Source organism: Cercospora kikuchii (genome assembly GCF_019650295.1).
Source record: "Cercospora kikuchii DNA, contig_00004, whole genome shotgun sequence".
Taxonomy (NCBI): domain Eukaryota; kingdom Fungi; phylum Ascomycota; class Dothideomycetes; order Mycosphaerellales; family Mycosphaerellaceae; genus Cercospora; species Cercospora kikuchii.
Genome location: NW_025408585.1, coordinates 458,945 through 485,786, shown reverse-complemented (window position 1 = coordinate 485,786; position 26,842 = coordinate 458,945). Strand labels below are relative to the sequence as shown.

Below are 26,842 nucleotides of genomic sequence, written 5' to 3'. Positions count from 1 at the left end.
CGCGAAGTAGATCTTAGAACAGTTCGAGCAAACGATCACAAAGACATTGCAAACATCAAACAGGACCGTTGACTTGGTAACATCGCAATAGGCACAAGCATTAAACACCGCTACCTCTTGCAAGTAAGAAAGATGATTCTGTTCAAGGAATCATCGCTCCGCCAGCCACGAACGAACGGAAGTCAACTCAACAGAGTATATTGTTTCTGTCCTGATCCACTCGGATATATCAAGGTGAAACGACTTTCATATGCTGATATGCTGACATATGTGAGAGGTCAGCCTAACATTGGACAGCATGGGCTTCACTGCCACGCCCGTGACATCGTGTGGTATATAGTCGGCAATAGGTGCATGGTGAATTGTGCTGCCATGAATCATGAGCTATTCACCGCAAGCGCCACTAGTATATCTTAAAGCAACTCTCTCTACATAACAAGCAAGCAAGACTATACGAAACACTCACCAAAGCGAGACATCGTCCTGCTGTGCCACCTGACCACTTTCATCCTCTCTCTCTTGACAGGATAGCCCAGCAGTCTGACCCGACACGATGTCTTCATACATCAAGCTCAGCTATAAGGTGGCTTGGATAGACAGTCGCATCGAATCTCCGAAGGTGCCTCCCATTCGTATGGACTTTGAAGATGTCAGAAAGCTCCGGGACGATCACGATACAATCGAGGCTAGTTTATCGAAGCTTCGTCTCGAGCTGGTTGACTCGGGCACCGCCTCTCTCGAGGCCCTGTCCTTACTGGAGGAAATCCAGATTGCATCGGCTCGCACACAACAGCTCAGTCACAATCTGTCTGACCTCGTGCCCCTGCCCCTTCGATGTTCTGACAAGTCCGCACAAGCAGCGGAACAAGTCTTCAATATCCCGGAGCTGCTCGAGGAAATATTTACGCATCTGAAACTAGATGAAATTCTAGTCGCAATGCGGGTGAAGAAATCATGGCTCAACACTATTCAAGGCTCGAACAAGCTCTTGCGGTGGCTAGGTCTAGTTTCACCAATCGACGGCTTTTTCGACTGTCCTTTCCTGGGCCCAGGATGCGACGGCAAGGGTCACGATCGGTGGTTCGCCCCTGCAGAGGGACAATGGTACCGACTATCAACTCCTCGTTTCATGGAATTCCGTAAGGCTGGCACATGGTCTGACCGTCGTATTTGCTGGCACCCGGAATGGATACCCACAGACGCGCTTGAAGAATACTGGGAGACGGCCAACATGGTCGAGTTCAATATTTCCTGCGAGCCGAGCTTGGGTCGTGCGCCTGGGGCTCGTATGGCAGCCTTGCACATTTGCCGCTCACACGTTCACCAGCTGTCGTACCAGATCATCTGCTGATGTGGGCTGGAAGCCGAGGAAAGCGGCGAATCCGTCGTCCGAGGCACTGAAACAAAGGGAATGAGCGTTGGGGACGTGGTTCAGTACACTAACGAGATCCTGCGAACGACTGGTCATAACAAAAAGACGTGCACGAATGCTACGGTGCAGTACCACGCCTGCGTTAAGTTGCTTGACAACGATCCAATCACTGTGAAGCGGCGGAAAGCGATCGAAAATTTTCAGAAGGGCTGGGTAGCTGAAAACAATGGGAGGATTCCGCCGTGGACTGGAGGTCCAAACAGCGACGACGGGAGCCATCTTGTTTTCTTTGACGATCTGGTCGATTCAGTCTATGACCCAATACCGCCAGCCTCTGGCGTTCTTGACGAGAGCATCCTGGAGAATGATGACGACGAGGAGGAAGACGAAAGTGACATAGATGAAGATGACCTCTGGCTGCGCGCCAACGAAGGAGAGTGGGAGGAAGCTGAGGAGTATTTCCGAACCACAAGGTCTCCATACGACGACGAATGAAGGGGGCGAGACACGGCATGGTGGAAGTTCCAACCTCGCGGCCTTGAATCATATCGCAGTACATGGTCCGACCTGAGACTGAATGCTACGACGCTTATCGTCTGCAAATTGGGAATACGGAGCATACAGGAAGAACTTTCTGGTGGCATGGCGCGAGAACAGCTGCGGGAGCAGCGAGGTGACCACTCCGGCTCTTCGAGTTAGCGGAGCCACATTCCCAACAACATCCCCGAGCACCATGATCGATCCACGAACAAGCAGAGTTTGAGAAGCGGTAGATTACTATCAAGCTTTTGTTGCAGCCACAGCCCCAGGGTAATGGTTACTGCGAACAAGATACATAATTTGCATAATTACCGCATCGCAACAGCTTCCGCCATTTCCACCCTTATTTCCTCCCAATATTCACAGCAACACGTGAAGTCATCCATTTCCTAATGTCTGGCAAGAACAACGCAACGGCAATAGTAATGATACCGAACGGAATGCTCGTATACCAGACATAAGTCAACGCCTTGGAGTACGCCCATCGAGTGCCTTCTGTAGCAGCCGCCACAATAGCAGGCGAAGCATATGGTAAGAGTACCACATCAGCTGGGGCAGTGAGGAACGTGGTGACGAATTCGGTTGCATCCGCTGGGTTTAGGCCTGCGCCGACTGCGTAAGTTCCGACTTGAACGGGAAGGATTCCGGTGATCTTGTCGGTGAAGATGGCGTAGTAGATTGTGTAGCCGATGGCGCCGCCGACGAAGCGGAGGGTGACGACGAGGGCGACGGCGGTTGCGATGAGGTTGTCGGGGCTGTGAAGGTGTTAGCTTCGTAAAGAAGTCGTCTTGAGGCGTTCGACTTACACAACACAAGCTGCAACCACAGCCGGAGGTACGAGCAGAATACCAACACCGAATCCGGCAAGAGTGCCAAAAGCGACTGCCATGCCTGGCGTCTCCGGCGTCAAAGATGCAAGAGCTCCAGAGAACGCCGTCATGAGAATGGCTCCGAATGCCAGAAGCTCCCGGTTGCGGCCTTTAAAGGATGAAATCAAGGCATTGCCAATGGTGGCGCCAGCTGTCACGGAGATACCGTAGCCCAAGCCCTTCAACCCCACCGCAACTGGCGCAGGATCATAGACAGCCGAGAATGTCAAAGGGTAGAAGTTGAGCAGAGAGTAGAAGTTCATGCCGGCCACGAAAGATATGAGGAAACATCCTGCGACGATTCGTTGGCCGTGGAAGAGACCGCCGGGCACCATAGGATTCTTCGCAAACTTAGCTTCCCAGACGACAAAGGCGACGATGAGTAGGAGGCCGATGATCAGTGGCGCGAGGGTGCCAGCGGAAGTCCAAGGATGGGTATAGCCACCAGCTTGAAGGCCAACCAGGCTGTTACATCGTGTTAGTGGATCCGATATGAAAGCCGAGCTCGATCACTTACAAGAGGATGACTCCGACAATGCTGAGAAATCCACCGAGCCAATCGATGGACTTGATCATCTCTTTGCGGTTTTGCACAGCGGTGTGCTCAGACTTTGGCCAGTAGGTGATGATCAGACCAACGGTGGGCAATGCGCAGATGATAAGGGAGATCCACATCGTCCAGCGCCAGGTAACGTAGACGGAGAGCAGCTGTGAGTACATCACATATGGTGTGACAGGAACCAAGAATAGTGTCACGAGCGCCATACCATATCCACGCTTGGAAACGGGGAGAAGTTCGGCGACACTATCTTACTGTCAGAAACCATCTTCGGAAATCGTGAGAGACGGATGGAGAGCTTACCCAGCAAGTGCAGTGAGCTCAGTAGGAGCGGCGCCCATGCCCGTGATAGTCAGACCTACGATGATCTGGGCGAAGCCTTGAGCAGTTCCGGCGATGATGACACCCACGCAGCATGCCAGACAGCCTGCGAGCACGATATTTCGCTTGCCAAATCCATCTTCGAGGTAGCCGCAGAAGGGTGTGAGAGCGGCAACGGCCAATTGGTAAGAGACAGGAATCCACACGCTGGTAGTCGTCGCGCCAATGTCTGCTGCAATGAAGCTCAAGCAGCCTCCAACAAAGTAGAGCGGGATTTGCGAGCCTGCATGAACGCGTCAATACTCTTTTGCCTTTCTCCCACGTGGTCTGAGATGTCCTGCATACCGACATAGATTCCAGCAAGCGACATGATAGCTCCAACGCGCATCCAATCCCAATGTATTGGTGCGCCATCACCCTGCTGGCTATCATCCTCGTAGCCATCCCGATGCTCAGTCTTCTCCACGTCTTTGATGTCATTGCTCGCCATCTTGAGACAGTAGTCGCTGTGGCAGCAGCAGCTGGAATGAGACGCGAACACGCATCGCAGCTGAGGGATGATCGGCGCGTATCTATACACGTCGTCCAAGTCTGGCCAAAGCCGTGGTAGCTCGGCGATTACGGCAAAGCGTTAACCTTAGGATTTGGACGGGCTGGAGGCGTTCGTGAAGATGATCTTCCCCGCATTCTGCCACCCCGGACCGCACCCCGTGGGTTCGGAATGAAGCGTGACCTGCCATGGCAAAGTTAAAGGGGATTGCGGTGCCTGGACGTGGTATTTCGTGTTGGTGGTTGGCGAGACATCATCTGGTTGTGCCTTCGGCTGGATCCGTATGCATGTTGCGAATGCGATGCGAGAGCTCGAGCCCTGTGGTCTGATTCCTTTTACCTCTCTTGCATCTTCAGGTGTCTTTCTTTTCGGGTCCATCTCCAGAGCCGGCCTGTAAGCTTTGTCGAAGCATCGCTTCCGAGAAGTGCTCCATTCGCGGGGTTTTGTTTATTCATCAGCTCCATGAGTACCCTGCTTCGCTTGGAGATATTCCCATGGCTCATCATAATAGCCATGCGGGCCACTTGATGGCGCTGTTTCGGCGCATTTCTTTGACACCTTGCCGAATGAGACTGGCAAGCCGTAGAGAATCACTCGAAAGCACAACCAGAATGGAGGTTCGCGGCTGAAAGTTTGGCCGATTCCGGGTCTGTCCAGTCGACAGATTTCTCTTCGATGGATGGCTGTTACTCTATGTACTCGATATGGACACTGGCTTCTTCTCTTCAATGGTAGGACTTTTCTCCTGGACAATTGCTGGTGGAAGCCCGACCTTAGCATCTCTGAGTTTCTCAGATGGTCCTTTCTGAACCAGAGTACCAGCAGCTTGCTCCTCCTTCCTGATCAAGCCTTTATCCGCGATGAATGCTGAAAGCAGAAGGGCAATGCCAGCTACAGGCACGCACCAGATGAAAACTGCTCGACTCGCACTGGCGTAGGCATCGGCGATGATATCGCGGTCTGCATCGGAATAAATGCTGTGATCCGGAGCTGCAAAACTACTGCTCGCCACTGACAGCAGCCTTTCTGGCAGCGAGGCTTTGAGCACGTTCGACAGGATCGCTGAGCTGACCGCCAAACCGACAGAGCCGCCAGTGCTGCGAAGAAAGTTTCGATTCGATGTGACGACAGCTCGTTGAGCCTTTGGGCAGTGAGCCTGCACAGCCACCAGCGTTGGCTGGAAGATGAGTCCAGTGCCCAGCCCAATCATCGCCAGAAAGAAACAAACCAGACCAAGGTGTATTGTTCGATTGGCAAGAACAAGTAAGCCAGCGCCTAGAGTCCACGATCCGAAGCCGAACCAGATCAGCTCTGCGTATCGGTTGAAATGCGACATGTATAGGCCACCGGAAATCGAGGAACACGCCTGCGTAACTACCATAGGAAGCTGCCAGAGTGCTGATTGTATGGTGCTCTGCCCGCGAACGTTCTGAAAGTATCTGCACATCCGTTAGCTCTCTGGCCAGGGAACATTGGAGGCTGCGATCTTACAATGGTAGGAAGTACAAATAGGTGAAATAGGCTATTCCCAGTAAGAAGCTCTGCACCAACATTGCGCTCACAGATATGCTTTTGAACATGCTGAGCGGCATCATAGGAAGCTTTGCCCACTTCCACTCGATCAAGAGGAATGCGATCAGACAGAAGCCTCCAACGACGAACATGGCAATGACCTGAGGAGAGTCCCATGGCGTTCCAGCATGTCCGCCGGATGACGTTGGAATGAGAAGCTGGACTACTGCCGCTGTTCCGAAGAGCAGACCCAGCATATCGATTCTGGCGATCGTCTCTTTCAACTTCAATTTCGGCATATTGGTTGGTAGCCACAGCCAGCTGGCAGCGAATGCGACCAACGATGCCGGTGCGAGGAAATAGAAAAGCCCTCTCCAAGAAGCTCGAACAGCGAAAGCAGCAGCAATCAAAGGGCCAGCCGCATTGCCCAGCCCAACCATGGCTCCCAGGATACCTTGATACTTGCCTCTTTCTTTCAAGGTGACAACATCCGAGACGATCATCATGCTCAAGCTTGCAATCCCACCATTTGCGACTCCAGCTAATCCGCGGAAGATGTACAGCATGGTAGAGTTGACAGCAAGCCCGCATGCAAGATCTGTGAGAGCGAGCAGAGCCAAGGCGGACAGCATGACATTCTTCCTGCCGAAGAGATCGGATAGCCGGCCGTAGAGCACCTGGAAGACTGTATTGGCAATCAGAGCTGAAGTGCCTGCCCACGAAATGGAGTTTCGGGCATCGAGGTCTTCAGCGATCGATGGAAGCAAGACTCCAATACCGTTTTGATCAATGACACAGACAATCAGAGCCAGCGACATGATCGAGAAAACAAACATGAGCTGCCTCTTTGGTAGCAAGTTGGTCTGATCATGAAGCTGAGCCTCCGCTGCTCCTTGCTTGGCTGAAGGCATGGCGTGCGATGCCTGGAATCGCAACTGACATCTGCAGCCAAGGATGGAAAAGGTTTCGTCGCAGAAGTATTGAGTAGGCTTGTCCAAGTTGCGAAGGTTGGCGACGAGACCACGAAGTGACACCGCCTCATCGGAATTGTTGCAAAAGTCCTGCTTCACCGAGCCGCACCGGCCAGTTGAGACCCCGACGTATCTCAGCACATTCCCCAAGGCAAGCGTTACACGTGCTCTGTCGAAAGGCAGTGGATCGTTTGAGATGTTTAGTGAGGTCCCGACTGCCGGGGTTTATCCTGAAAAGACCATTCGCAGGCCGCACGCATGGTTAAGTCGCACTAGCTGGAGACTTGCATGTTGCGATACCTATCTCTCGATTCGGGAATCCGCGCTCAGAAGACTTCACTCCCTGACGGTGTCGGGGAGAGATTTATGCCTGCATTTTCGGCTGCTAGATTCATGAAGCAGTCTTGCGACAGTGCTTTGGCACTACTTCATACAAGGAGAACAATTGACATTGTGCAAAACTGAAGCGTGCACAACAGGTCGCTGAGGCAAGCAGACATGGTCGGGATGACGGAATTCGAAGAAGCTGGCGGTTCTACTCATATATGGTCGCCTCTTGTCCATGCCGAAACAAAAGTACTGCACCTGGATTACTCTCGCTGTATGCAGTGGCATGAGGTACCCCATCTGCAGCACCGCATCTCATCGAATCTCATGCACCCCACATTCACCATCTCAATGCCGAGACCCATCTAACGGCATCTGGGTACAATTGTGGATTCTTCTGGTACATCAGAAGCATCGCGCTACCAATACCGATAGTAAAAACTGGCCAAGCCGCACGCTTAGCAACCCACTTCGCGATTCGAACACGTGCCGCTAGTAACAGCCCCTTGGCAACGTCATCCCCTTTGTTTGAATAGGGAAATGGCTCTGCTGGAAGCGGCTTTCCTAGAAAATCACATAGTGGCTGCCAGCCGTCTTTTGGCTCCCATTCGAGGAGGTTTTCCGCGGGAACGATAGATTGAATATGAGCGTTGTGGTTTTCGAAACCTTGGCGTAGTTTTTGGTGGTTGCGCCAGTCGCCTCCTGTCCAGTCACGGAGGACAAGCTCGAGAACTTCACCGAGGAGGTTGAGGGGCTGGAAAAATCAGTGATGAGTGAAGGTGGACTTGCAAGTCATGGCTTACAGGATCTAGCACCGCCGCAATGCGAAATGTCGGTGACTCAATCACAGCGTGGTACGATCGCAATATTGATTTTAGCCACCGTTCTGGCTCTCTCCGACTCAGGATGATCTTCGCCTTTGGAAAACCCTCGATCAACTCATCGGAGAAGTTGACCGCTGGAGCATCGGTGATAGCCTACTGGCAGTAAGCACCCACATCCAGTCATCGACCTTTAGCATTACTCACATCGTATCTCTGCAAAAGCTTCTCAAATTCCGGAGTACCATATGGTTCTCCACTTCCATAAAGCTTGCTATAGAACGCTTCTCGCCAGCACAGCAAATGTCTATCTTTGAGGTTCTCTGGTTTCGCGATTTCCTTGAAATGATACGGCTTGTAGCCTAAGATTTGAAGGGCTGTCCACATTGCTGGTCATCATCAGTCACTGTATTGATCGATGGTGTATGAACAGCGTCGTACACATTGTTCCCGTCCTCGAGAGTCCCAGACACATTACTTGCATTTCCTTTGCCTCTTCTGTCCGAGGCGGGACTCGATCGATCCATCTTGGAGGCATTGTGGTCTCGTCAACATTCGTCTGGTACAGATGACCACTCCAGCGTGTACACAGAAGCACAGCGTCAGCGTATTACCAGCACTTCAGATCCCGAGCCAGCCTACACGGAGACACCAAAAGCTAGCGCGAATCAAGCGCGCTGCACACCCCGGCAAGGGTATTCCTCGTAACGACCTGACGTCTCCAGATCGACGCAAGGGTTTGACCACCTTCGCTTAAGGTGAGACTTATCCCCACTCCGGCACTCTTGGCTAGAACTAGACTTAAGTCTTGCGCGTCTCTTCCTCTGCGTGCTTAATATGGGCAATGCTATTGGCCAGCCAAGGACATCTCGAAGCAAGCAATTCCGAAGCAATTGCTCGAGGCTTAGTGATCGCTTGTCAATGATGTCCGCTGCCGGTACTCGTCCCCCTATTCTGTGACCACTATCCGGCTGCGCAGTATACGCCGAATGTGGGAAACCGATCGTTCGAGCGGACTTTGGCGATGAGCTCTGTTCTTTGGAGAAGGAGTGAGGCATCAATCAGACGCTCCAGCACCGGTCAATGTCACAAGAGTAGTGTCGATCCACTATCAATTCGCAGCCCTCAACCTACACTTCACACCCTCATGGCCAGGCCCAGGACTACAAACCAACGTGAAATTATGATAGTCCCTCGTAGGATCAACATCCAGCCCCTCAATCTTATCAAACTTCTGCAACATCCTCACGATGACATGTCCAGCCTCCGTCAAAGCGAATTGCATGCCAATACATATGCGTGGTCCGCCATTGAAAGGCGCATAACTCCATCCAGGCCTCTTCTTCTCCCATCTCTCGGGGACGAAGTCGTCAGCATCAGGTCCCCAGAGATCGTGTCTGCGGTGGAGGACATGAGTACTGAATCGTACTTCGCCTCCAGCTGGGATAAAAATCGGTGCTGTACCGTCTGGTCCGCCGCCGGTGGGGAGGGTTGTGTCTCGGATGGCGGTTCGACCGTTGACAGGCACAATCGAGTGCAGTCTGAGGGTTTCGTTCATGACATGTTGCAAATACGTGCATCCCTTGAGTTTCTCGAATGTGATGTTGCTTTCATCGAAGCCGTCTGGTCCGAATGTCTCCAGTATGATGCCGCGAAGTTTCAAGAAAACCCTTTCGTTTCGGATCAGGCAGTAGAACACCCAGCTGAGGAATGATGCTGTGGTATCTCGTCCCGCAGCAAGCAGACCCAGCACTTGTTCTCGGACCTCAGATGCATCAGCCGCGCGGGATCGCAAGACGTCGAGATAATAGTAGCTTTTCTCTCCAGATCGATCTTTTCGATCTCCTTCTCGGATCGCTTCATCGCAGAAGTCATTCAATATCTTGGTAATTTCTTTGATTTCCTTGTTTCCATACAACCAGCAAAGCGACTGAAGTCTGATACGCGTGCCGAGAATCTGCTGCACACGTTCAAAAGCCCAATGGAAATCTTTCCCGCCATCGCGACCTTCCAATCGAGCTTGCAGGGAATTTGTGCTTTTGCCTAAGAAGAGCTCCGTAGCAGAGTCGATCGTCAAGCATGGAAAAAGTATTGCGAGACTGACTGGCTGGGTCCAGCCATCATTGCCAACTGGAATGCACTTGAACATGACTTGAAGATGTTTCTCCAGTAAGGCTAGATCGGAGACGTTCTCTCGAGAGAAGATTGGTCGGACCATTTCTCTTGAGCTATGCCATGCAGGGCCTTGACTCTATTAGTAAACGTTGCAGCTTCGAAATTTCGAAGACGCCTCACCATCCACAGTGAAAATACTGCGACCAAGCACAAGCTTCAAATTCTCCTCTCGGGCCCTTCCCATACGAAAGTCGTTGAACTGCGTAGCCAAGATCGCTTTGATGTTGTCCGGATCGGCAGTGATAATATTCGACTGCCCGAGAACTTTGACCAGGAAGGTATATCTCTTCATCTTATTGAACCGTTCAACGATGAGATCGGGCGTTCGTTGTTCCTTGTCGGCTCTCATCATATTTCTGACGATGTCGATGCCGAGTGGCCATGATGTCGGTTCCACTGCTGGTGGCTCACAACCCAATTCTCTGGCCTTGATGGATTGTCGATACTTCTTGACGAAGGAGCTGACTATGCGTAGTAGCAGGACTACGCCGCATGCTGCTAGCAGGACGGCTCTCATGTTGTTCAAGAGCATGAGTCGATCAGATTGTATTCCACATCTTCAAGATGCTGAAGTCGTTCTGTGGCAACCATTACTGAGTGGTCTTCGTGCCTTGCCGGAAGTCGAATTGCCTCGTGCTCGCTGGGAAGCATTGCATTGGTCAGGTATCTGTCTGGAAACGTCCTTCCGGAAGTAGGAAGAACGTGAGCAAGCCTTTCCTGCAGCTGATCCAAGCAAGCATTATACATCTTAGCGCTACGTCCGAGTCGTGAGCCGGCAGCTGTCGTACTCCTCGCGTATGCGCACATGCAGCAGGGGTCTGTAGCGCCAGCACGCAAGGGTGGCACGACCTTCGTCCGACATCATCAAAGCTCCGAGAATGTGCCACTTCAGATGTGCGACGATGCGCAATTCCGACCTTGCAACTTGCCGCACCCGTGATCATAATCTTTTACCGGAATTGCTGTTACACGTTGAATTGTCGGTATACCTGATGTGTCCTGGAGAAAGTATGATATGCATGGATTCGTGACCCAACAGCGTCGCGAATCCCAGATATCTCACGTTCTGAGGCTCAACTTAATCATCAATGGTATCTGTTCCCAAGTCAAATAACTCTTCTGTCGTGAAGTCCAGCCCTCAGTCTCGGTGGTCGACTCCAGATCGAATGTGAACAAAAGCTTTGCCAAGATCAAGCGCATCTCCGCATATGCGAGGCTATCCCAAGTTAGTGACATACGCGGGGCGAGGATTCAATTTTGTATATTGTCACTTACTTAATGCCAACACAACTCCTGGGTCCATATGAGAAAGGCTGCACAGAGGCTCTGTCCTGTTGTTCTAATTCGGAGCCAGGTGGAATCTCAAGCCATCGTTCAGGATGGTATTCTTTGGCTTTGGCGAAGTTCCAGTCTGCGAGCCCAGCTGATAATTGGTGCACGCCGACAGCGGTTCCGCCCGGTACCCATTGGCCTTCAATGACCTCCCCACCTTCCGGTACAAATCGTGGTAGAGTCGAAGGGTTTGGTGGATGCATTCTCATCGCTTCATCAATGCATGCTGTGAGGTATTGTAGCGGTGCAGTGTTCTTGATCGTGATCTCGTCCTCGTTCGAAAAGGCTTTGCGCGCTTCAGTGGTCGCCAAGGCAAGCTTGTCTGGGTTGTGACACAGGAAGTATATCGTTGCTGAAAGTGCTCTGGCAGAGGTTCCGGATCCGGCGACAATGAATGCGCTCGCCATGATTACCAGCTCAGATACCGATAGCGGCTCCATTTTGTTGTCTAGGATGTAGGACATGAAGTCCTTTCGATCAGTAGAGTCTTTCAGTCTTCGCTGAACTTTGCTTGCGAGCATCTTCATGTGTTCCTTGCGAGATCCAGTGAGAGCCGTGGGAGCCAGCCTCGAAATGGTCTCATCAAGTCCGTAATATATCGAGAATTGCCACCACCGGATCGTCTTTGCACGGGCTCCCATTACCGTGAGCCAAGGCTCGTCTGGACTGTCAAGACAGCGATTTGGTTCCCCAAAGGTAAGCTCTGTCTCCACGATTAGTGCCTGAACATTTTGTTTGACGTCCTGCATACCTGTAATTATGTCGTAGGCAGTTAGTGAAAACCACTTCACAAGGTCGACTGGACTTCCATCGCAGCGAGCACGCAGGCACTCGATCAGTTTATTGCTGTGCTTTTGCAGATAGCATTCCTGTTGCGCCAGTGCGCGCTCCGAAAATGCAGGAGCTATGGCACGTCTGAGATTTCGATGCTTGTCAACTTCTGCAGCGATGATACCTCGCAAGTGTGGTGGTTTGATCACAGGTGCAATGCCTCGCCCATCTAGGCATTTGGAGAATTCAGGTTTGGGCTGACCGTAAATCTTTCTCCACGCAGCAGACGATGTGTAGGAAAGCTCATCTGGAGCTATGCGTACAACACTGCCATAATGCTCATGCAGTGCGTGAATCTTGTGCGCCAGCGTTCCACGCATGTTGTAGTAGTGCCATGGCAGTCGCGATGCTGCCCATAGACGCGGACCTGGATACCTACGCAGTGGGTGAAGCCCGATTCTGTGCACTACTCGAGCGAGAAACAGTAGAGTCGCCTACATTTCTTCAGCTTATGCCAACAAAGGTGGTTGAACGCGCGCTTACCACCAGAACTATCGCTGTGAAGACAGTCATCTTTGACAGAATCTGGAATTCCGCCGCTTGCAGCATACTCCAGCGCTGCAATTGACACACCTCCAAGGCTGATTACTTGTTGTGGCGAGGGCGATGCTGAGCCTGATCTGCACCTTGGGTCTGGAGTTCGCTGCTGTGGTAGCGTGCCGAACCCAGCTCCAAGACCAAGCCAGTCGTCGACAGCACATCACACACGTGCTGTCGCTTCGGCAAGCGACGAGATCGATGCTTTGTTTACTGATCCGCACACGCTGAGACACTTTCGGCGCCGACGTGGTTGTTTCGCAGCCACCGGCGCCAAAGGTACAGGGGTCTTTTAGCGCATCTTCGGCGGCCAAGTGGGAGCCGGCATGTAAAGCTCCACTCCGACCTGGAGCCGGTGTGGCCGCGTCAGAGAGATGGTCGCTATGCTGAGGACACTTTCGGGTGATGCGTTATGGTCACCAACGGTAATCGAGGTGCCAGAAAATATGGCAGAATATGCGAGAGCCCTGAATTCTTGTAAAGAGCAAAACTTCGACTGCTCGAATCTCAAACAAATGGTTGATACCAGCGAAACGCATTGCCGGGGTCGTACTTGCGTTTCAGTGCCTTCAGCTTTTCCAGTCTCCAAGGCTCATACCCGTACATTGCCTCGGGCGGATCCTCAACCGTGACGGTTGTGCTACCATAGTTGACGTATTGACACAGCCGACCGTAACCAGAAACGTTGACAAACTTGGCCTTCCATTCGTCCAGATGCGCCTCAAATTCGTCGCGATCTTTCAGCGATCTTGGAGTTGCAGTCATCATCAGAAAATGATCTGTTCCACGCCATGGAAATGCTGTCGCCTCGCTGGGAAGCGCCCGTGTTTGCTGGTTTGGAAGACATTCGAACATTGCGCCAAACCAGCCCTTGCCATCCCATCTCTCGTTCATTGCTTTCACGCTTTTGAAGAATGCTTTGGTTGTGTTCAGGTCGAAAGACTTCACGTTCACAGCGCTCATCATCTTGTATGGTAGTAGCTCCCACTTTTCCGGACGAGACAGCATCTTATTCATGCCGCCGTACGTTTCCCATGGAAGATTCGGCCATGTAGTTGTAATCTTGCCACTTTGGTACACAGGTCCAACTCTCTCAAAACGCTCCACCCACGTTGCTGCGCCTTCCTCGGGGCCTGACCAGACGAGATTGACGAGGATCAGATGCTTCAGACCAGTCTTGGGGCTCTCCCGCCGCCAGACCACAAAGATGGCCAAGTCGGCGGGCATGTTGGCGTGGACCTCGTTGATGGTAGAGAAGACATCATCGCACTGCTCCAAGCGGTATTCCAAATCCCACGAGTAGTGGATCCCATTGTTCGCTTGCTCGTACACTCGGAAGGTTGCTTCGAGGCATATTCCAAAATTGTGGCCGGCACCTCGGATTGCCCAGAAGAGATCAGGGTGAGAGTCTTCTGATGCGGTGACTACGGTGCCGTCGGCAAGGACCAGACGGCAAGATATCAAGTTGTCGTGGAGGTAGCCAAATTTGCCTTGCAGCCTGCCGAGTCCTGCTCCGAAGGCAACGCCGATGATGCCGGTGGTGGGACAGCTGCCGATTGCTGGGGGAGAGTCAGGAATGGCCTGTATGTGGTGATTGAGACAGTTGTACTCACTGACTTCGCGATGGTGGTTGTGGAGGAAAGCGACGAGATCCTCAGTAATAACTCCCCCTTGGCAGGATGCTTGATCCTTGGCGTCGTTCAATTGGACTGGGATGATGGTGTCAGCTTCTCCGCTTCTTCCATCTCACACTTCACTTCATCCATCGCGACTCACTCTTGGACAGCGCGCGCATATCAATCAAGATGCCACCGCGAAGATATCGCATCGACGTCGTCACGCAGTGGTGTCCAGATCGCTGCGTCGCCCATCAGTCCCCCGCGCTCCGCTCCGCCGCCAACAGACCCACCGCTGCGAAAGAGATACCACGCTCATGACAGAATTTCACCGTTTGGACGACGTCCTCCTCGCTCGCTGGCTTGACTGACACACTGTATGATGGTCTGTTCCTCGGGATTAGCATCCTGATCGCTCTCGGTCCGGAGCTGTATCCATTACCGGCCATATTGCGTGTAGCGCAAATCCGACTGCGCGAAATTCTCACTTCCCGGCGTGCCTATGCGGGCGGATGTCGACAGTCTCGAGGCGAGTATGCTTGCAATGTCCATCTTGCTGTGTTCATTCCTTCACCGGCAGCGGCAGAAAGCCACGCGCATATGCTGGAGATATCGCGGAGCAGCAATTCGCAACGCGTCCTCCACCTTCGAACTAGTGTTCACTTGTTCGTATCATCGTCGGGACAATGTCGCCGTTCACGAAGCCCTAGCGAGCCTTGGTGATCGACGACCTGGATAAGCTCGTGGCCTGTCCTTGTCTCGCGCGTCGAAAATGCTTGGCAAACATCAAGCGAAGCTCGACAGAGTGAATTACTGAACGACACTTCGGCTCCTGTCCATTGCCCGGCAACGATCCAACACCGCTTCTTACACGGTACCGGTAGATTGAACATGCCTCCACCAGCCTCCATGCTCGAATATGCTAGTCACAGCCTTGTGGATCTGTCTCGGGTGGACAGCTGTCTTGGGCTCAGCGACAGAAGTACATGTCTGCAGACCTCAAATCGCATGCCTCCATTTTGCACGTGGAAGCCATTCTCAAGCGACGGCGTGGGTGAACGAGCCTCGCGTCCTCTGCCCTCCCCAGCGCAACACCCGTCGCCACGCTGTCTCGTACGGATGACCATATTCGGACTGACCACCAGCGTGCAAGGCGGCGATACCTAAAATCGCGCGTATCGAACCTGCACGTGGCGCAGCCGCTGAGGGCCCTTTGAGATGATGCGCGGCAAGGCAGAACAATCGTGAGCTCCTCGCGGTCCCCTAGGCAATTCCGTTCCCAGAGAAGGTAGGATCTTGAGAACTTAAAGAATCCTTCAGGTTCCCTCGCGTCTCGTCTAGCTCTCTTCATCATCCCCACACGAGTCTGTCACATCATTCGGTCCCATAATTCTTCATTCATCAAGCAGACGCTTCGAATTTCTTGGCCGCAGACGGCAAAAGGCTTGGTTTAGGGCAAGCTTTCGACTGTGTGCTCAGATAGCTTGGAATCCAGTCAAGTGTACAGCGTGCAGAAGGAAGCTTTGACACACACGAAAGCACAGTCATGAGTGCCACTTCACCAATCGCCATCGTCGGAATTGCTCTCAGAGCTCCTGGCGATGGCTCCGACCCAGAGCGCTTTTGGCAGGTAAGCTGGGCCATTGTACTTCCCGCTTATTTAGTTCAACGCTGATTGACCAGATGTTGCTTGACGCCCGATCAGCGCGTTCCAGCATCCCCAAAGACCGCTACAACATCGATGGCTTCTACCACCCTGATCCAGAGCGATTGGGGAGCATACAACAAACGTAAGTGAAGCGGAACAGGATCGGACTGGCGACTGACTTCGACTGTAGTCACGCACATTTCTTGAAGCAGGACTTCAAGGTATTCGATGCACCATTCTTCTCAGTTACGCCGAAGGAGGTGAGTACAGCTGATGCTACGTCTATGTCCGATGTGCATTCTTGACATTCAACGATCAGGCGAAAGCCATGGATCCGACACATCGTATGTTGTTAGAAGCCACATATGAAGGATTTGAAAATGGTATGTCACGTGGATGCCCTTCTGGTTCTCTGTACTGAGATGCCATTAGCTGGATTGACCTTGCAGGAGATCTCTGGAACACAAACATCAGTATACATCGGCACATTTACTGGAGACTTCCCCAATTTACAAGCACGAGATAATGAGGGACCATCGATCTACCACGCGACCGGACTGTCCTCTTCTCTTGCGTCGAATCGATTATCATGGTTTTATAACCTGCGAGGGCCTAGTGTGAGGCGATCACCGCTGTACAGGTTGGATTGGAGATACTAATCGGTGATAGATGACTGTGGACACGGCCTGTTCGTCCAGCTTGACAGCTTTTCACCTTGCTTGTCAAAGTATTCGTACTGGCGAAGCCGAAATGTCAGTGGTGGCTGGAGCTAACCTGATGTTTGGTCCTGATATGTCCATTCTGCTTGGCGCAGCGAAGATCTTGTCGCCAGATGGAAAGGCAAGTACATCGCTGACATGTTAGAGGCTAAGCTAACTGCCCGCCCAGTCGCAAATGTGGGATCACAAGGCCAATGGCTTCTCTCGTGGTGAGGGCTTTGGCGTCACTGTCCTCAAGCCTCTTGATGCTGCTCTTCGAGATGGGAACACGATTCGTGCGGTGGTTCTAGCATCAGCAGCCAATGAAGATGGGCGAACACCTGGAATCTCGCTACCTAACAGTGAAGCGCAACAGGAACTTATTCGTAAAGCGTATGCGCAGGCGGGCGTCGATCCGCGTTCCACAGGCTATGTTGAGGCACATGGTAAGATCCTCCAGACTGATTTCGGGCCTTCACTGACATGAATCTACAGGCACTGGCACTCAGGCTGGAGACCCATTGGAAGCCCACGCGATCACCGAGACTATCGGCAAAGATCGCACAACGGATCTTTACGTCGGAAGTGTCAAGACAAATATTGGCCATCTTGAAGGCGCAGCTGGTGTCGCCGGTGTCATCAAAGCGGCACTGGTCGTTGAACGAGGTCTCATCCCACAAAACTTGTGGTTTGAGAAGCTCAATCCCGCTATCACCTTACCCAACAACGTCAAGATTCCCGAACAGACCATAGAATGGCCAAATGATGGTCCTCGCCGGGCAAGTATAAACTCCTTTGGCTTCGGGGGTGCCAATGCACATGTCGTCCTTGAAGACGCGGCGTCATATCTGTCGAGAAATGGTCTTTCTGGGCGGCACCGAACAGCGAAGAAGGCGCTACCAAGCAGTCCTGAGCCACAGCGCCAAGGCCTGAAGCGGAAACGAGTGTTCCCTCTCTCCTCTTACGACCAGTCTGGAGTCAAGAGGACGGCAAGCACTCTTCGCGAATATGTTACCTCTCGAGAGGACGGAAGCTTGAAGCTGGACGAACTTGCATACACGCTTGCTTCCAAGCGCACATCGCATCCATGGAAATCTTTCGCCGTCGCCTCCAGCGCGGAGGAGCTTGTTGCTGCACTTGAGAGTGTCACGGCTCCAGTACGGTCATCTGATGCTACTATACCTCGAGTTGCGTTCGCATTTACTGGTCAAGGCGCTGCATGGCTAACTATGGGCCGCGCTCTGCTCACTTACGACGCGTATAGAGCAAGCATCGCACGTACTGGGGATGTGATCCGTCCACTAGGCTGCAGTTGGGACATCATCGACGAATTGCAGCGCGCCGACGCAGAAGAGACTCTCAAACTTGCAGAGTACAGTCAGCCTCTCTGCACAGCAGTTCAGATCGCCCTTGTGGATTTGCTAGCGCACTGGGGCATCAAACCTTCCGCAGTCGTGGGTCACTCATCAGGAGAGATCGCAGCCGCTTACGCTGCTGGACACGTATCCTTCGAGACAGCAATGACTGTTGCTTGGTTGCGTGGCCATGTTTCAAGCACTGTCGCTCGCCAAAGTACCAAAGGCGCCATGATGGCAGTCAGCCTCGGCGGCGATGCCATTCAAGATCGTCTACAGCAGCTCACACAAGGAAAGTCTATCGTCGCATGCTGGAACAGCCCCAAGGCTTGCACCGTTTCGGGAGACGTCGCTGCTGTGGACGAATTGTACGAGCAGCTCAAGTCAGAGCAGATCAATTGCACAAGACTTGCGATCGATTGCGCGTATCACAGTCACCATATGTACGCAGTCCGAGAGGCGTACGAACAGGCTCTCGCTTACTTACCGACCGTGAACAACCAGGATGCCATTCCGATGTTCTCGAGCGTCACTGGGAAGCTGGTGCAGCCGGGTGAGCTCGGTCCCTCGTACTGGGTCGATAACCTAGTCTCTCCTGTAGCCTTCGCGGCGGCCACGCAGGCGTTGCTCAACCACACGAATGATCAACGCAAGTCTCACGACCGAGATCCGTTCGCAAGCGTGTTCCTCGAGGTCGGACCTCACTCCGCGCTGCGATCATACCTCCTGGATATCTTCCGCGACACCAAATTTTCAGGCCTTACCTACTCCACGTTGCTTCGCAGGAAGTTTGATGCCGAGGAAACAGCACTTTCTGCGATTGGCGAGCTTTGGGCTCGCGGCTGTCGCGTCGACCTCGACAAAGTTAACGACATTCATGCTGATACGAACATGCTCACTGACCTGCCTCCATATAACTGGAACCACGAGCTCTCATTTTGGGACGAGAGCTACCTGAGTAGAGAATACCGTCTACGTGAAGCACCGCGCAAGGATCTCATCGGCTATCTAATCCCTGGAACTGTGGATCCGACCTGGCGCAACTTCTTGCGCTGTAGCGAGTCCCCTTGGATTCGTGAACATCAAGTACAAGGCGCGATATTGTATCCTGGAGCTGGTATGGTGGTCATGGCGATCGAGGCGGCCCGCCAGCTTGCCGATGCAAACGAAGAAGTGCTTGGCTTCGAACTCCGCGATGTCGCTATTGTCACCGCTCTGCGAGTCCCTGACGACGTCAAAGGCATTGAAGTCATGGTACAGCTGCATCCACGGAGGATTTCGACCAAAGCTGGTCCGTCTTCTACAATCAACGAGTTCACCGTGTCTAGCTGGTCAGCAGATGCCAAAGAGTGGACAACGCATGCACGTGGTCTGATCTCGATCACTTACGCCTCATCGTTGACGCCAACGATGCAGCAAGAGGCGGTCCTTGAAGCCAAGGCGCTTCAAAACAGTTTCACTGAGGCGAAAGAACGCTGCAACAAGCCTGCGCGAGCCTTCCTCTACGATAACGTCGAGACCATCGGCATGAAATATGGACCGGTCTTCCGTAACATCCAGTCTCTGTTCGCCGGACCAAGTGAGAGTTATGGTACAATCACAATACCAGATACCAAAGCCACAATGCCGCAGCAGTTCGAGTATGAATCCATCATACACCCTGCCACGCTGGACAGCGTGTTACATCTTCTGTTCCCTTCTATCAGTGGAACCGAACAATCTCTGAACGAAGCAGTGGTACCCTTCTCCTTCGAGCGAATCTTCATCGCTGCCGATGTGCCCAAGGTGCCAGGCTCAAAACTGGTCGGTATGTCAAAAGCGCAGAAGACGAGCTACACTACCTGGGTCTCGGAGATCTCCGTGACTACCGAAGACTACAGCAAGCCTTTGATCGTCATGGAAGGCTTGGGTCTTGCATCAGTCGGTGCTTCGTCTGAGCAGCCAGAAGTCCGAGCCAGTACTTTCACTCAGGTCTGGCATCCCGATGTAGAACTTATGTCGCCTGCGCAGATCAAAGAGACGATCTACTCCAGAACCATCCCCAACGCCGACGATGACTCCGTGCTGGATCTGCTGGAGTATGTATGCCTGGTGCACATCTACCGCTGTCTTGACTGGTTCAAGGCCGATGGAGCTTCTCATATTCCGCAGGACGGATTCTGGAAGCTGTACGTGAAGTGGATGCACGACCGCATCAAGGAGTTCGAACCCATCTCCTCGGATCCTGCTGAAGTGGACAGCAAGCTCGAATTTGCGCGAAAGCGAATATCGACTAGCCACTCTGGAGATATTACAGTTCAAATGGTCGACCGCATTGGAAAGAACCTCAACAAGATCTTCACGAGAGAAGTCGAACCACTACAGGTCATGCTGGAGGATGATTTGCTGTATACGTTCTATCAAGGAGCTTTCGGAGCCTCGTACAATTCAAACTGCGCGGAATATGTGGGTCTCATCGCCGACACACGACCAGGCCTCAAAATCTGTGAAATTGGAGCCGGTACTGGTGGCACAACAGGACATGTGCTTGACCGTCTGCGAAGAGAAGACGGATCGTCAAAGGCATCGCAGTATTACTTCACAGACATTTCGCCTGGATTCTTGGCCAAGGCCGCCGATCGCTTCACGCAAGATGCTGCAATTATGGAGTTCGGCACGCTGAACATCGAGAACGATCCGATTGCACAAGGCTTCGAACCGGAAAGCTTCGATCTGATCGTTTGCGCAAATGTGCTGCACGCCACAAAGAGCATCCAGGAGACTTTGAATCACTGCAAGATGCTACTCAAACCTGGTGGTCAGCTGGTACTTTCTGAAGTCACTATCAAGCGCATCTTCTGTGGTTTCATCATGGGTCCTTTGCCTGGATGGTGGTTGGGTGAAGACGATGGTCGCACTGGAGGTCCGCTGCTTGATGTTCCCGAGTGGGACGCTGCACTGAAGCAAGCTGGATATTCTGGTGTTGATCTCGATGTCAGAGGTGATCGGGAAGGTTCGAAAGAGCCAGTCTCTTTGATTGTCTCTACTAAGACGGCTGCCAGTGCTGAGCAGGAGTGTGCAGAGTTTGCGATCATTCGCACCGCAGATTCTGCTTCTGTTAAGTTGGCTGAGGCGATTGCCAGTGCTCTGAAGACCGAGAAGTCCGACTGCACCATCCTTGAGTGGCCAAATGTCAGCGTCCAGGACGTCAAAGACACATACTGCATCTGTCTGGCAGAGTGGCAGGAACCACTCCTCGCTGATATCTCAGAGGACAATTGGACCACCTTGCGCGAGCTTATGCAGAGCTCCGCCGGAACTCTATGGGTCACTGGCGGTGCCGCAATGGACTGCCTCGAGCCACATCAGTCGCTCATGGTCGGTCTGGCCCGAGCCATTCGCAACGAGAACGCAGGTATCCGGCTCGCCACATTGGACATTGATATCCACGAGAATGTCAACGCAGCAGAATCAGCCGTTGCCATTACCAAGGTGGCGAAGTCTCACAGTCGTGGCGAGACTGCAGATGGTGAGTATGCGGCACGAGGCTCTTTGGTCTACTTGCCACGTGTCGAGCGAACACTTGACGTCGATGCTTCGCTTCGTAAGTACGAAGCTAGAGGAGAGCCCGAACCCACTTCATTCACGAAATGTGGTCATCCGCTCAAGTTGACTATCAAGGTAAGTACTATTCCAGACAATTTCAACGTCTATGTCTATTGCTTACTGACACACACAGACTCCTGGTCTCTTGGACACATTCCGCTGGCAAGAGGACGAGACCTACCATACGCCACTTCAGGACGACTGGATCGAGATCGAGGTTAAGGCAGTTGGTCTCAACTTCAAGGATGTCCTCGTCGCTCTCGGCAACCTCAACGAGAAGAAACTTGGTGTGGACGTCGCTGGCGTTGTCACTCGAGTTGGCTCGGCCAGCACGGCTTTCAAGCCTGGCGACCGAGTGATGACTGCAAGTTGCGATACCTTCGCCACTTTTGTGCGCTTCCCAGCAAAGGGAGCCATTCCAATGCCCGAAGGCATGAGCTTTGAAGAGGCGGCATCGATGCCGTTGATCTTCCTCACGGCCTACTACGCTCTTGTCACAGCAGGTCAATTGCAGCGCGACGAGAGCATTTTGATCCACGCCGCAGCTGGAGGCGTTGGTCAGGCCGCAATCATTCTTGCCCAACATATCGGCGCCGAAATCTTCGCCACAGTTGGGTCTGAAGAGAAGAAGCAGCTCATCATGAAGCAGTACAACATTGCAGAAGATCACATCTTCAGTAGCCGTGACTTGAGCTTCGCCAAAGGTATCAAGCGCATGACACAGAGCAAGGGCGTAGACGTCGTCCTCAACTCGCTCGCTGGTGAAGCTCTGCGACAGTCCTGGCACTGTCTTGCCAAGTTTGGCCGTTTCCTGGAAATTGGCAAAGCAGATCTATTCGCCAATACAGGCCTTGACATGCAACCTTTCTTGGAGAACAAGTCTTATATCGGCGTCAACCTGCTGGATTTTGAGAACAATCCTACGCCTCGAGCGGTGAAGTTGTGGGATGATGTTTCAAAACTGATCAATGGAGGTGCCCTTCGACCTGTACAGCCGATTCAGCAATTCACTTTCTCGGAAATAGAGAAGGCTTTCCGATACATGCAGACTGGCAAGCATATGGGTAAAGTGGTGTTACGTGTCGACGACGCCGATGTTGTGCCTGCCGTACCACGCACCCCGAAGGTCGGCATTGTTGCGGATGCCACATACATTGTTGCCGGTCTTGGCGGTATCGGTCGGGAGATTGGACGTTGGCTGGCTGAGAAAGGTGCCAAACATCTCGTCTTCCTCTCTCGCTCCGCAGCATCTGGTGCGGAAAACAAGGCATACGTAGAAGATCTGCGAAAGACCTACAGCACCAACGCAATCGCCTTCGATTGTGATGTGGGCAATCGTGCGGCGCTGCAGGCGGTGCTGGGCAATATCAGCCATCTGCCTCCCATCCGAGGATGTGTCACTGGAGCAATGGTCCTCAAGGATACACTCTTCGACAGCATGACGGCTGATGACCTGCGCATCCCTGTTGGACCCAAGGTACACGGCACTTGGAATTTGCATGAACTTCTACCACAGGAGCTCGACTTCTTCGTTATGCTCTCTTCTCTTGCTGGTGTAATGGGCCACCGAGGACAAGGCAACTACGGATGCGGCAACATCTTCCAGGATTACTTCGCATCCTACCGACGTTCCCTTGGTCTACGAGCCATGACGATCGACATCGGATACCTGTTGTCAGTTGGCTTCGTTGCCGACAATGATCAATATGTCGACCACGTCAAAGCAATGGGTTTGAAAGTCATGCATAACTCCGACTTGCATGGCCTTATCGCCACTGCCATCGAGGGTAGTGATGCTCACCCTGCCCAAGTCATGTGTGGTCTGCCGTACAATGAGTACTCACCTCAATGGTATTGGATGGACGATAACCGCTTCGCTGGCTTGCGAAACCTCCACGGCGGCAAATCCTCGACCGCTTCTTCGGCGACGGAACTCAAAGACGAGCTTTCACGCTGTGCCGATCTTAGTACCGCTGTTGAACTGATTAGTAATGCCATGGCCGAACGACTCGCAAGATTAATGATGATCCCAGCAGCCGATGTTGATGTCAACAAGCCGCTGAGTGCGTATGGCGTGGACAGTCTAGTCGCTGTCGAAGTCAGGAACTGGATCGCGAAACAAATGCTGGTCGAGGTCAGTGTGTTTGAGATCATGGCCAACGTGCCCATGAAGCAACTCGCCGGGGATCTTGCGGCGAAGAGTAAGATTGTCGTTGCCAACAGGGGATAGAAGTCCATGCGTCGGGCGTGCTACCACGGGAATGAGAATTATGGCATTTGATCGGTCGGAGTTCGTAGTTCATAGCCGGTTTACAGTCCGTCTATACCTGGTCAGACATTCGATCGAGCCCGTCGTGCTATTTCTTACTGCTTTCGTCAACTAGACGTAACATGATTACTGATCCGTAGATTTAGCCATTGAGGAGTAATACGCGCCAAGGCTTAGCCGATAGTCCTTCTGGACGCTTTGATAGCAACAATAGATCGTCCTCTCAATCTCGCTCGCTATCACCACTCCTCTCCCTCACAACATTCGTCAACAACGTTGTAATTCCAACCGATCCAGCCTTCCAGCCCCACACCGCGAAGTGAACGTCGACATGAAGCAATCCACAGCCATCACGACCCTTGTTGCACTTCTCTGCAGCTTCGCTGCAGCAGATTGTGGGCCGTATCAAAGAGTCATGACTTACGACGACTGCTATCAACGATGCAAGACTCAGTATCCAGGTCAGGTCCCTCCGGAAGGGGAATTCACTGGAAAGCCTTTGGGTCCTTGTATAAAGCCATGTATTGGATCATGTGTACGATTCCATTATTCGTTTGCGATTGTGATCCATCTTGCTAACTGATGGTAGTCTTAGAGACAACGATTGGGTGTCATTATTAGGCATTCAAGCCAGGATGCGACTTCTGGACTTTTTTTCCGTAGACCCACGCTCGGTTGCAGCCTCTCTCATAAATAGTCAGTTGAGTGAGCTCATGGGTTTGCTTGCGCTGGAAGAACAGGAAGGATAAACGGGAGTGGACGTATGCGGTGTATCTTGACGTAGCCGTACGGGAACCTTCGAATGGAGATGGTATTCGTCAACAAAAGGTGGCAGGCGGATAACAACATTTGTGGCATTGGTTCGAATACAGTTCAAGCCACAGGATAAGAGTGCTTCGAAGAATACAGCATACATCTAGAAGGTGCGAATATGTAGGATCTCCATTCTCCTTCAACAATGGTTCGATCGTCTGTCTGCACGTTCGATGATCTGCCAGGCTCTTCATCGGGCGTACAACGTTCTGACCGCTTCTCATGTCAAAGGGATGCTCGAAAAGGCTTTTGATCTTTCCCTGTTGTGACAAAACCAGTCCAAGAATCGATCGCCGCATGGCACTTCTGTGCATATGTATCCATCCCACCAAGATATAGCAACATCTCTCGTGGCTTACCAGGAATATTTGCCCCCATATACCACGAATCGGCCGTCGGGTAAAGCGTCTTATTACCGATGTCGCGGACTTCCTGCGCCCACGACTCGGCTGCTGCATCATTCGTAGCTATCGAAGACAACTGCTCCGCCTGGCACTTCTCAATCATTTGTGCAATAAGATCGATCTGGATCTCGATGATGGGCGGGCCATTGGCAAACGATGTTGGAGCTTGTGGCCCATAGGCCATGAACAAATTTGGCATGTCCGGAATCATCAAGCCCAAATACGTTCGCACGCCGTCCTTCCATTTATCTTCGAGAGGTTCGCCTTTCTCGTCTTTGAGACCCATGTTGAGAAGACTGCCAGTCACTGCATCGTATCCAGTCGCTAAGACGAGTAGATCCAGCTCGTGCAATATATCGCCTGCTACAATGCCTGCCTCTGAGAACCTTTTGATGGGCGTTGCTTTCAGATCGACAACTGTTACATTTGAGCGATTGATGACATCGTAGTAGTCTTGCTCCAAACTAGGCCGTTTTGTGGCGACCAATGCCTGTTGTGGAATGGGTGCCACAATTTGAGCCTTAACGGGGTCAGTAACCCGTTGATGGACCTTTTTGGCCCAGAAGTTGTAAAACTCTTTGTTGGCTGCTCGATCCCAGATGAAATCACGATATGTGGTTTGATTGAACGCAAAGCCACCTCGATTCCAGCCTTCTTCCATAACAGCCTCGCGTTCTTCTAGCGTTGCGTCCCAAAAGGATTTGCTTTGATTTCTGAATGGGAACCCAGCACGGCTATTTTGTGCTCCTTCGAAGAGATATGGATATGCCAATTTGGTTGATTCTTGCTCTTCGATCGTGAACTTACGCTGACGCATAGGCAATGCGTGGATCGGAGTTCGGATTAGAACGGTCAAATCGCAGTCCTGCTTGCCCAGTTCCTGAACTAGTTGCACGCCAGTCGCACCGTTCCCGATCACTCCGACCTTCTTGCCCTTCACGTCTGTACCATCACTAGGCCAGTCTGCGGCATGAATCACCTTGCCTTTATAGTTGTCCAAACCTGGAAAAGCAGGCAGATGCTTCTTATAGGAGGATCCGGTCGCAAGGATTAAATAAGTGCAGCGAAATTCGCGATGGTCTCTTGTCCGAACTACCCATAGTCCGTGTTCACGTTTGATGCTTGTTGCAATTGTGTTAAAGAATGCATCTTTGCTCAGATCCAAAATCTTGTCCACATGTCTAAAGTATGCTTTAAGCTCGTCATGGCCCGGGAAGCGTTCTTTCCAGTTCCAAGTTTTCCAGACTTCAGGGATCGAAAGCGAGTAGTATGGCATCTCGGAATCAACACGAGCGCCAGGATAGCTGTTCCAATGCCATGTTCCGCCGAACTCTTTGCCCGCTTCGAGTAGCTTGGTCTGAAACCCTAGCTTTCGCATCTTCCAGAGTCCATAAGCGCCACCGAAACCACCTCCAATTATCAAGACGTCTGACTGGACAAACTTCCTTCCATCACGAAGATGAGCATCCTGAAGCTCGGAGTTCTCGATTGCAGGCATTGCGATTAGCCGATCTGTCTCGCGCTATCGGCACTACTAGGAGGTGAAAGTTCACATTCGATGCAGAAAAGGGCTTTAGTGGACTTTACCCAAGACTTGAGCTCGTTAATTCGATCATGAAAACAGGTTGGGACAGCATCTTTGTTTACTCGTTAGCTGCCGAGGACGAGCGATGCATGTTGACGCTTATTTCCGACCCCGCTCCTCTCTAACACATCATCGATTCCTGTGATGAGATT

The 26,842-nt window shown here is 52.2% G+C and overlaps 9 protein-coding genes across 9 annotated transcripts; 2 read left to right on the top strand and 7 right to left on the bottom strand.

Moving 5' to 3' along the window:
* Positions 1-553: 553 nt before the first annotated feature.
* On the top strand, positions 554-1,867 carry CKM354_000640500 (uncharacterized protein; the record flags this gene model as incomplete). Its single annotated transcript, XM_044801719.1, has 2 exons — positions 554-1,286; positions 1,365-1,867. 2 exons carry the CDS (start codon positions 554-556, stop codon positions 1,865-1,867), a joined length of 1,236 nt encoding a protein of 411 aa, XP_044657654.1.
* A 388-nt stretch (positions 1,868-2,255) lies between these two features.
* Positions 2,256-4,151, bottom strand: CKM354_000640400 (uncharacterized protein; the record flags this gene model as incomplete). Its single annotated transcript, XM_044801718.1, has 5 exons — positions 2,256-2,667; positions 2,719-3,246; positions 3,299-3,586; positions 3,644-3,944; positions 4,007-4,151. 5 exons carry the CDS (start codon positions 4,149-4,151, stop codon positions 2,256-2,258), a joined length of 1,674 nt encoding a protein of 557 aa, XP_044657653.1.
* Positions 4,152-4,902: 751 nt separating this feature from the next.
* Positions 4,903-6,634, bottom strand: CKM354_000640300 (uncharacterized protein; the record flags this gene model as incomplete). Its single annotated transcript, XM_044801717.1, has 2 exons — positions 4,903-5,650; positions 5,703-6,634. 2 exons carry the CDS (start codon positions 6,632-6,634, stop codon positions 4,903-4,905), a joined length of 1,680 nt encoding a protein of 559 aa, XP_044657652.1.
* A 727-nt stretch (positions 6,635-7,361) lies between these two features.
* Positions 7,362-8,380, bottom strand: CKM354_000640200 (uncharacterized protein; the record flags this gene model as incomplete). Its single annotated transcript, XM_044801716.1, has 4 exons — positions 7,362-7,775; positions 7,825-7,998; positions 8,050-8,231; positions 8,284-8,380. The coding sequence occupies 4 exons, from the start codon at positions 8,378-8,380 to the stop codon at positions 7,362-7,364; spliced, it is 867 nt and encodes a 288-aa protein (XP_044657651.1).
* Positions 8,381-8,953: 573 nt separating this feature from the next.
* Positions 8,954-10,534, bottom strand: CKM354_000640100 (uncharacterized protein; the record flags this gene model as incomplete). Its single annotated transcript, XM_044801715.1, has 2 exons — positions 8,954-10,086; positions 10,138-10,534. The coding sequence occupies 2 exons, from the start codon at positions 10,532-10,534 to the stop codon at positions 8,954-8,956; spliced, it is 1,530 nt and encodes a 509-aa protein (XP_044657650.1).
* Positions 10,535-11,076: 542 nt separating this feature from the next.
* Positions 11,077-12,500, bottom strand: CKM354_000640000 (uncharacterized protein; the record flags this gene model as incomplete). The annotated part of the gene is made up of 3 exons (XM_044801714.1): positions 11,077-11,233; positions 11,293-12,052; positions 12,101-12,500. 3 exons carry the CDS (start codon positions 12,498-12,500, stop codon positions 11,077-11,079), a joined length of 1,317 nt encoding a protein of 438 aa, XP_044657649.1.
* Positions 12,501-13,224: 724 nt separating this feature from the next.
* CKM354_000639900 (uncharacterized protein) lies at positions 13,225-14,885 on the bottom strand (the record flags this gene model as incomplete). The annotated part of the gene is made up of 5 exons (XM_044801713.1): positions 13,225-14,276; positions 14,331-14,426; positions 14,494-14,575; positions 14,627-14,720; positions 14,776-14,885. 5 exons carry the CDS (start codon positions 14,883-14,885, stop codon positions 13,225-13,227), a joined length of 1,434 nt encoding a protein of 477 aa, XP_044657648.1.
* Positions 14,886-15,879: 994 nt separating this feature from the next.
* Positions 15,880-23,849, top strand: CKM354_000639800 (uncharacterized protein; the record flags this gene model as incomplete). The annotated part of the gene is made up of 9 exons (XM_044801712.1): positions 15,880-15,963; positions 16,017-16,123; positions 16,172-16,241; positions 16,301-16,364; positions 16,414-16,598; positions 16,651-16,821; positions 16,870-17,125; positions 17,175-21,694; positions 21,753-23,849. The coding sequence occupies 9 exons, from the start codon at positions 15,880-15,882 to the stop codon at positions 23,847-23,849; spliced, it is 7,554 nt and encodes a 2,517-aa protein (XP_044657647.1).
* A 1,077-nt stretch (positions 23,850-24,926) lies between these two features.
* On the bottom strand, positions 24,927-26,603 carry CKM354_000639700 (uncharacterized protein; the record flags this gene model as incomplete). Its single annotated transcript, XM_044801711.1, has 1 exon — positions 24,927-26,603. One exon carries the CDS (start codon positions 26,601-26,603, stop codon positions 24,927-24,929), a length of 1,677 nt encoding a protein of 558 aa, XP_044657646.1.
* Between the last annotated feature and the right edge of the window lie 239 nt (positions 26,604-26,842).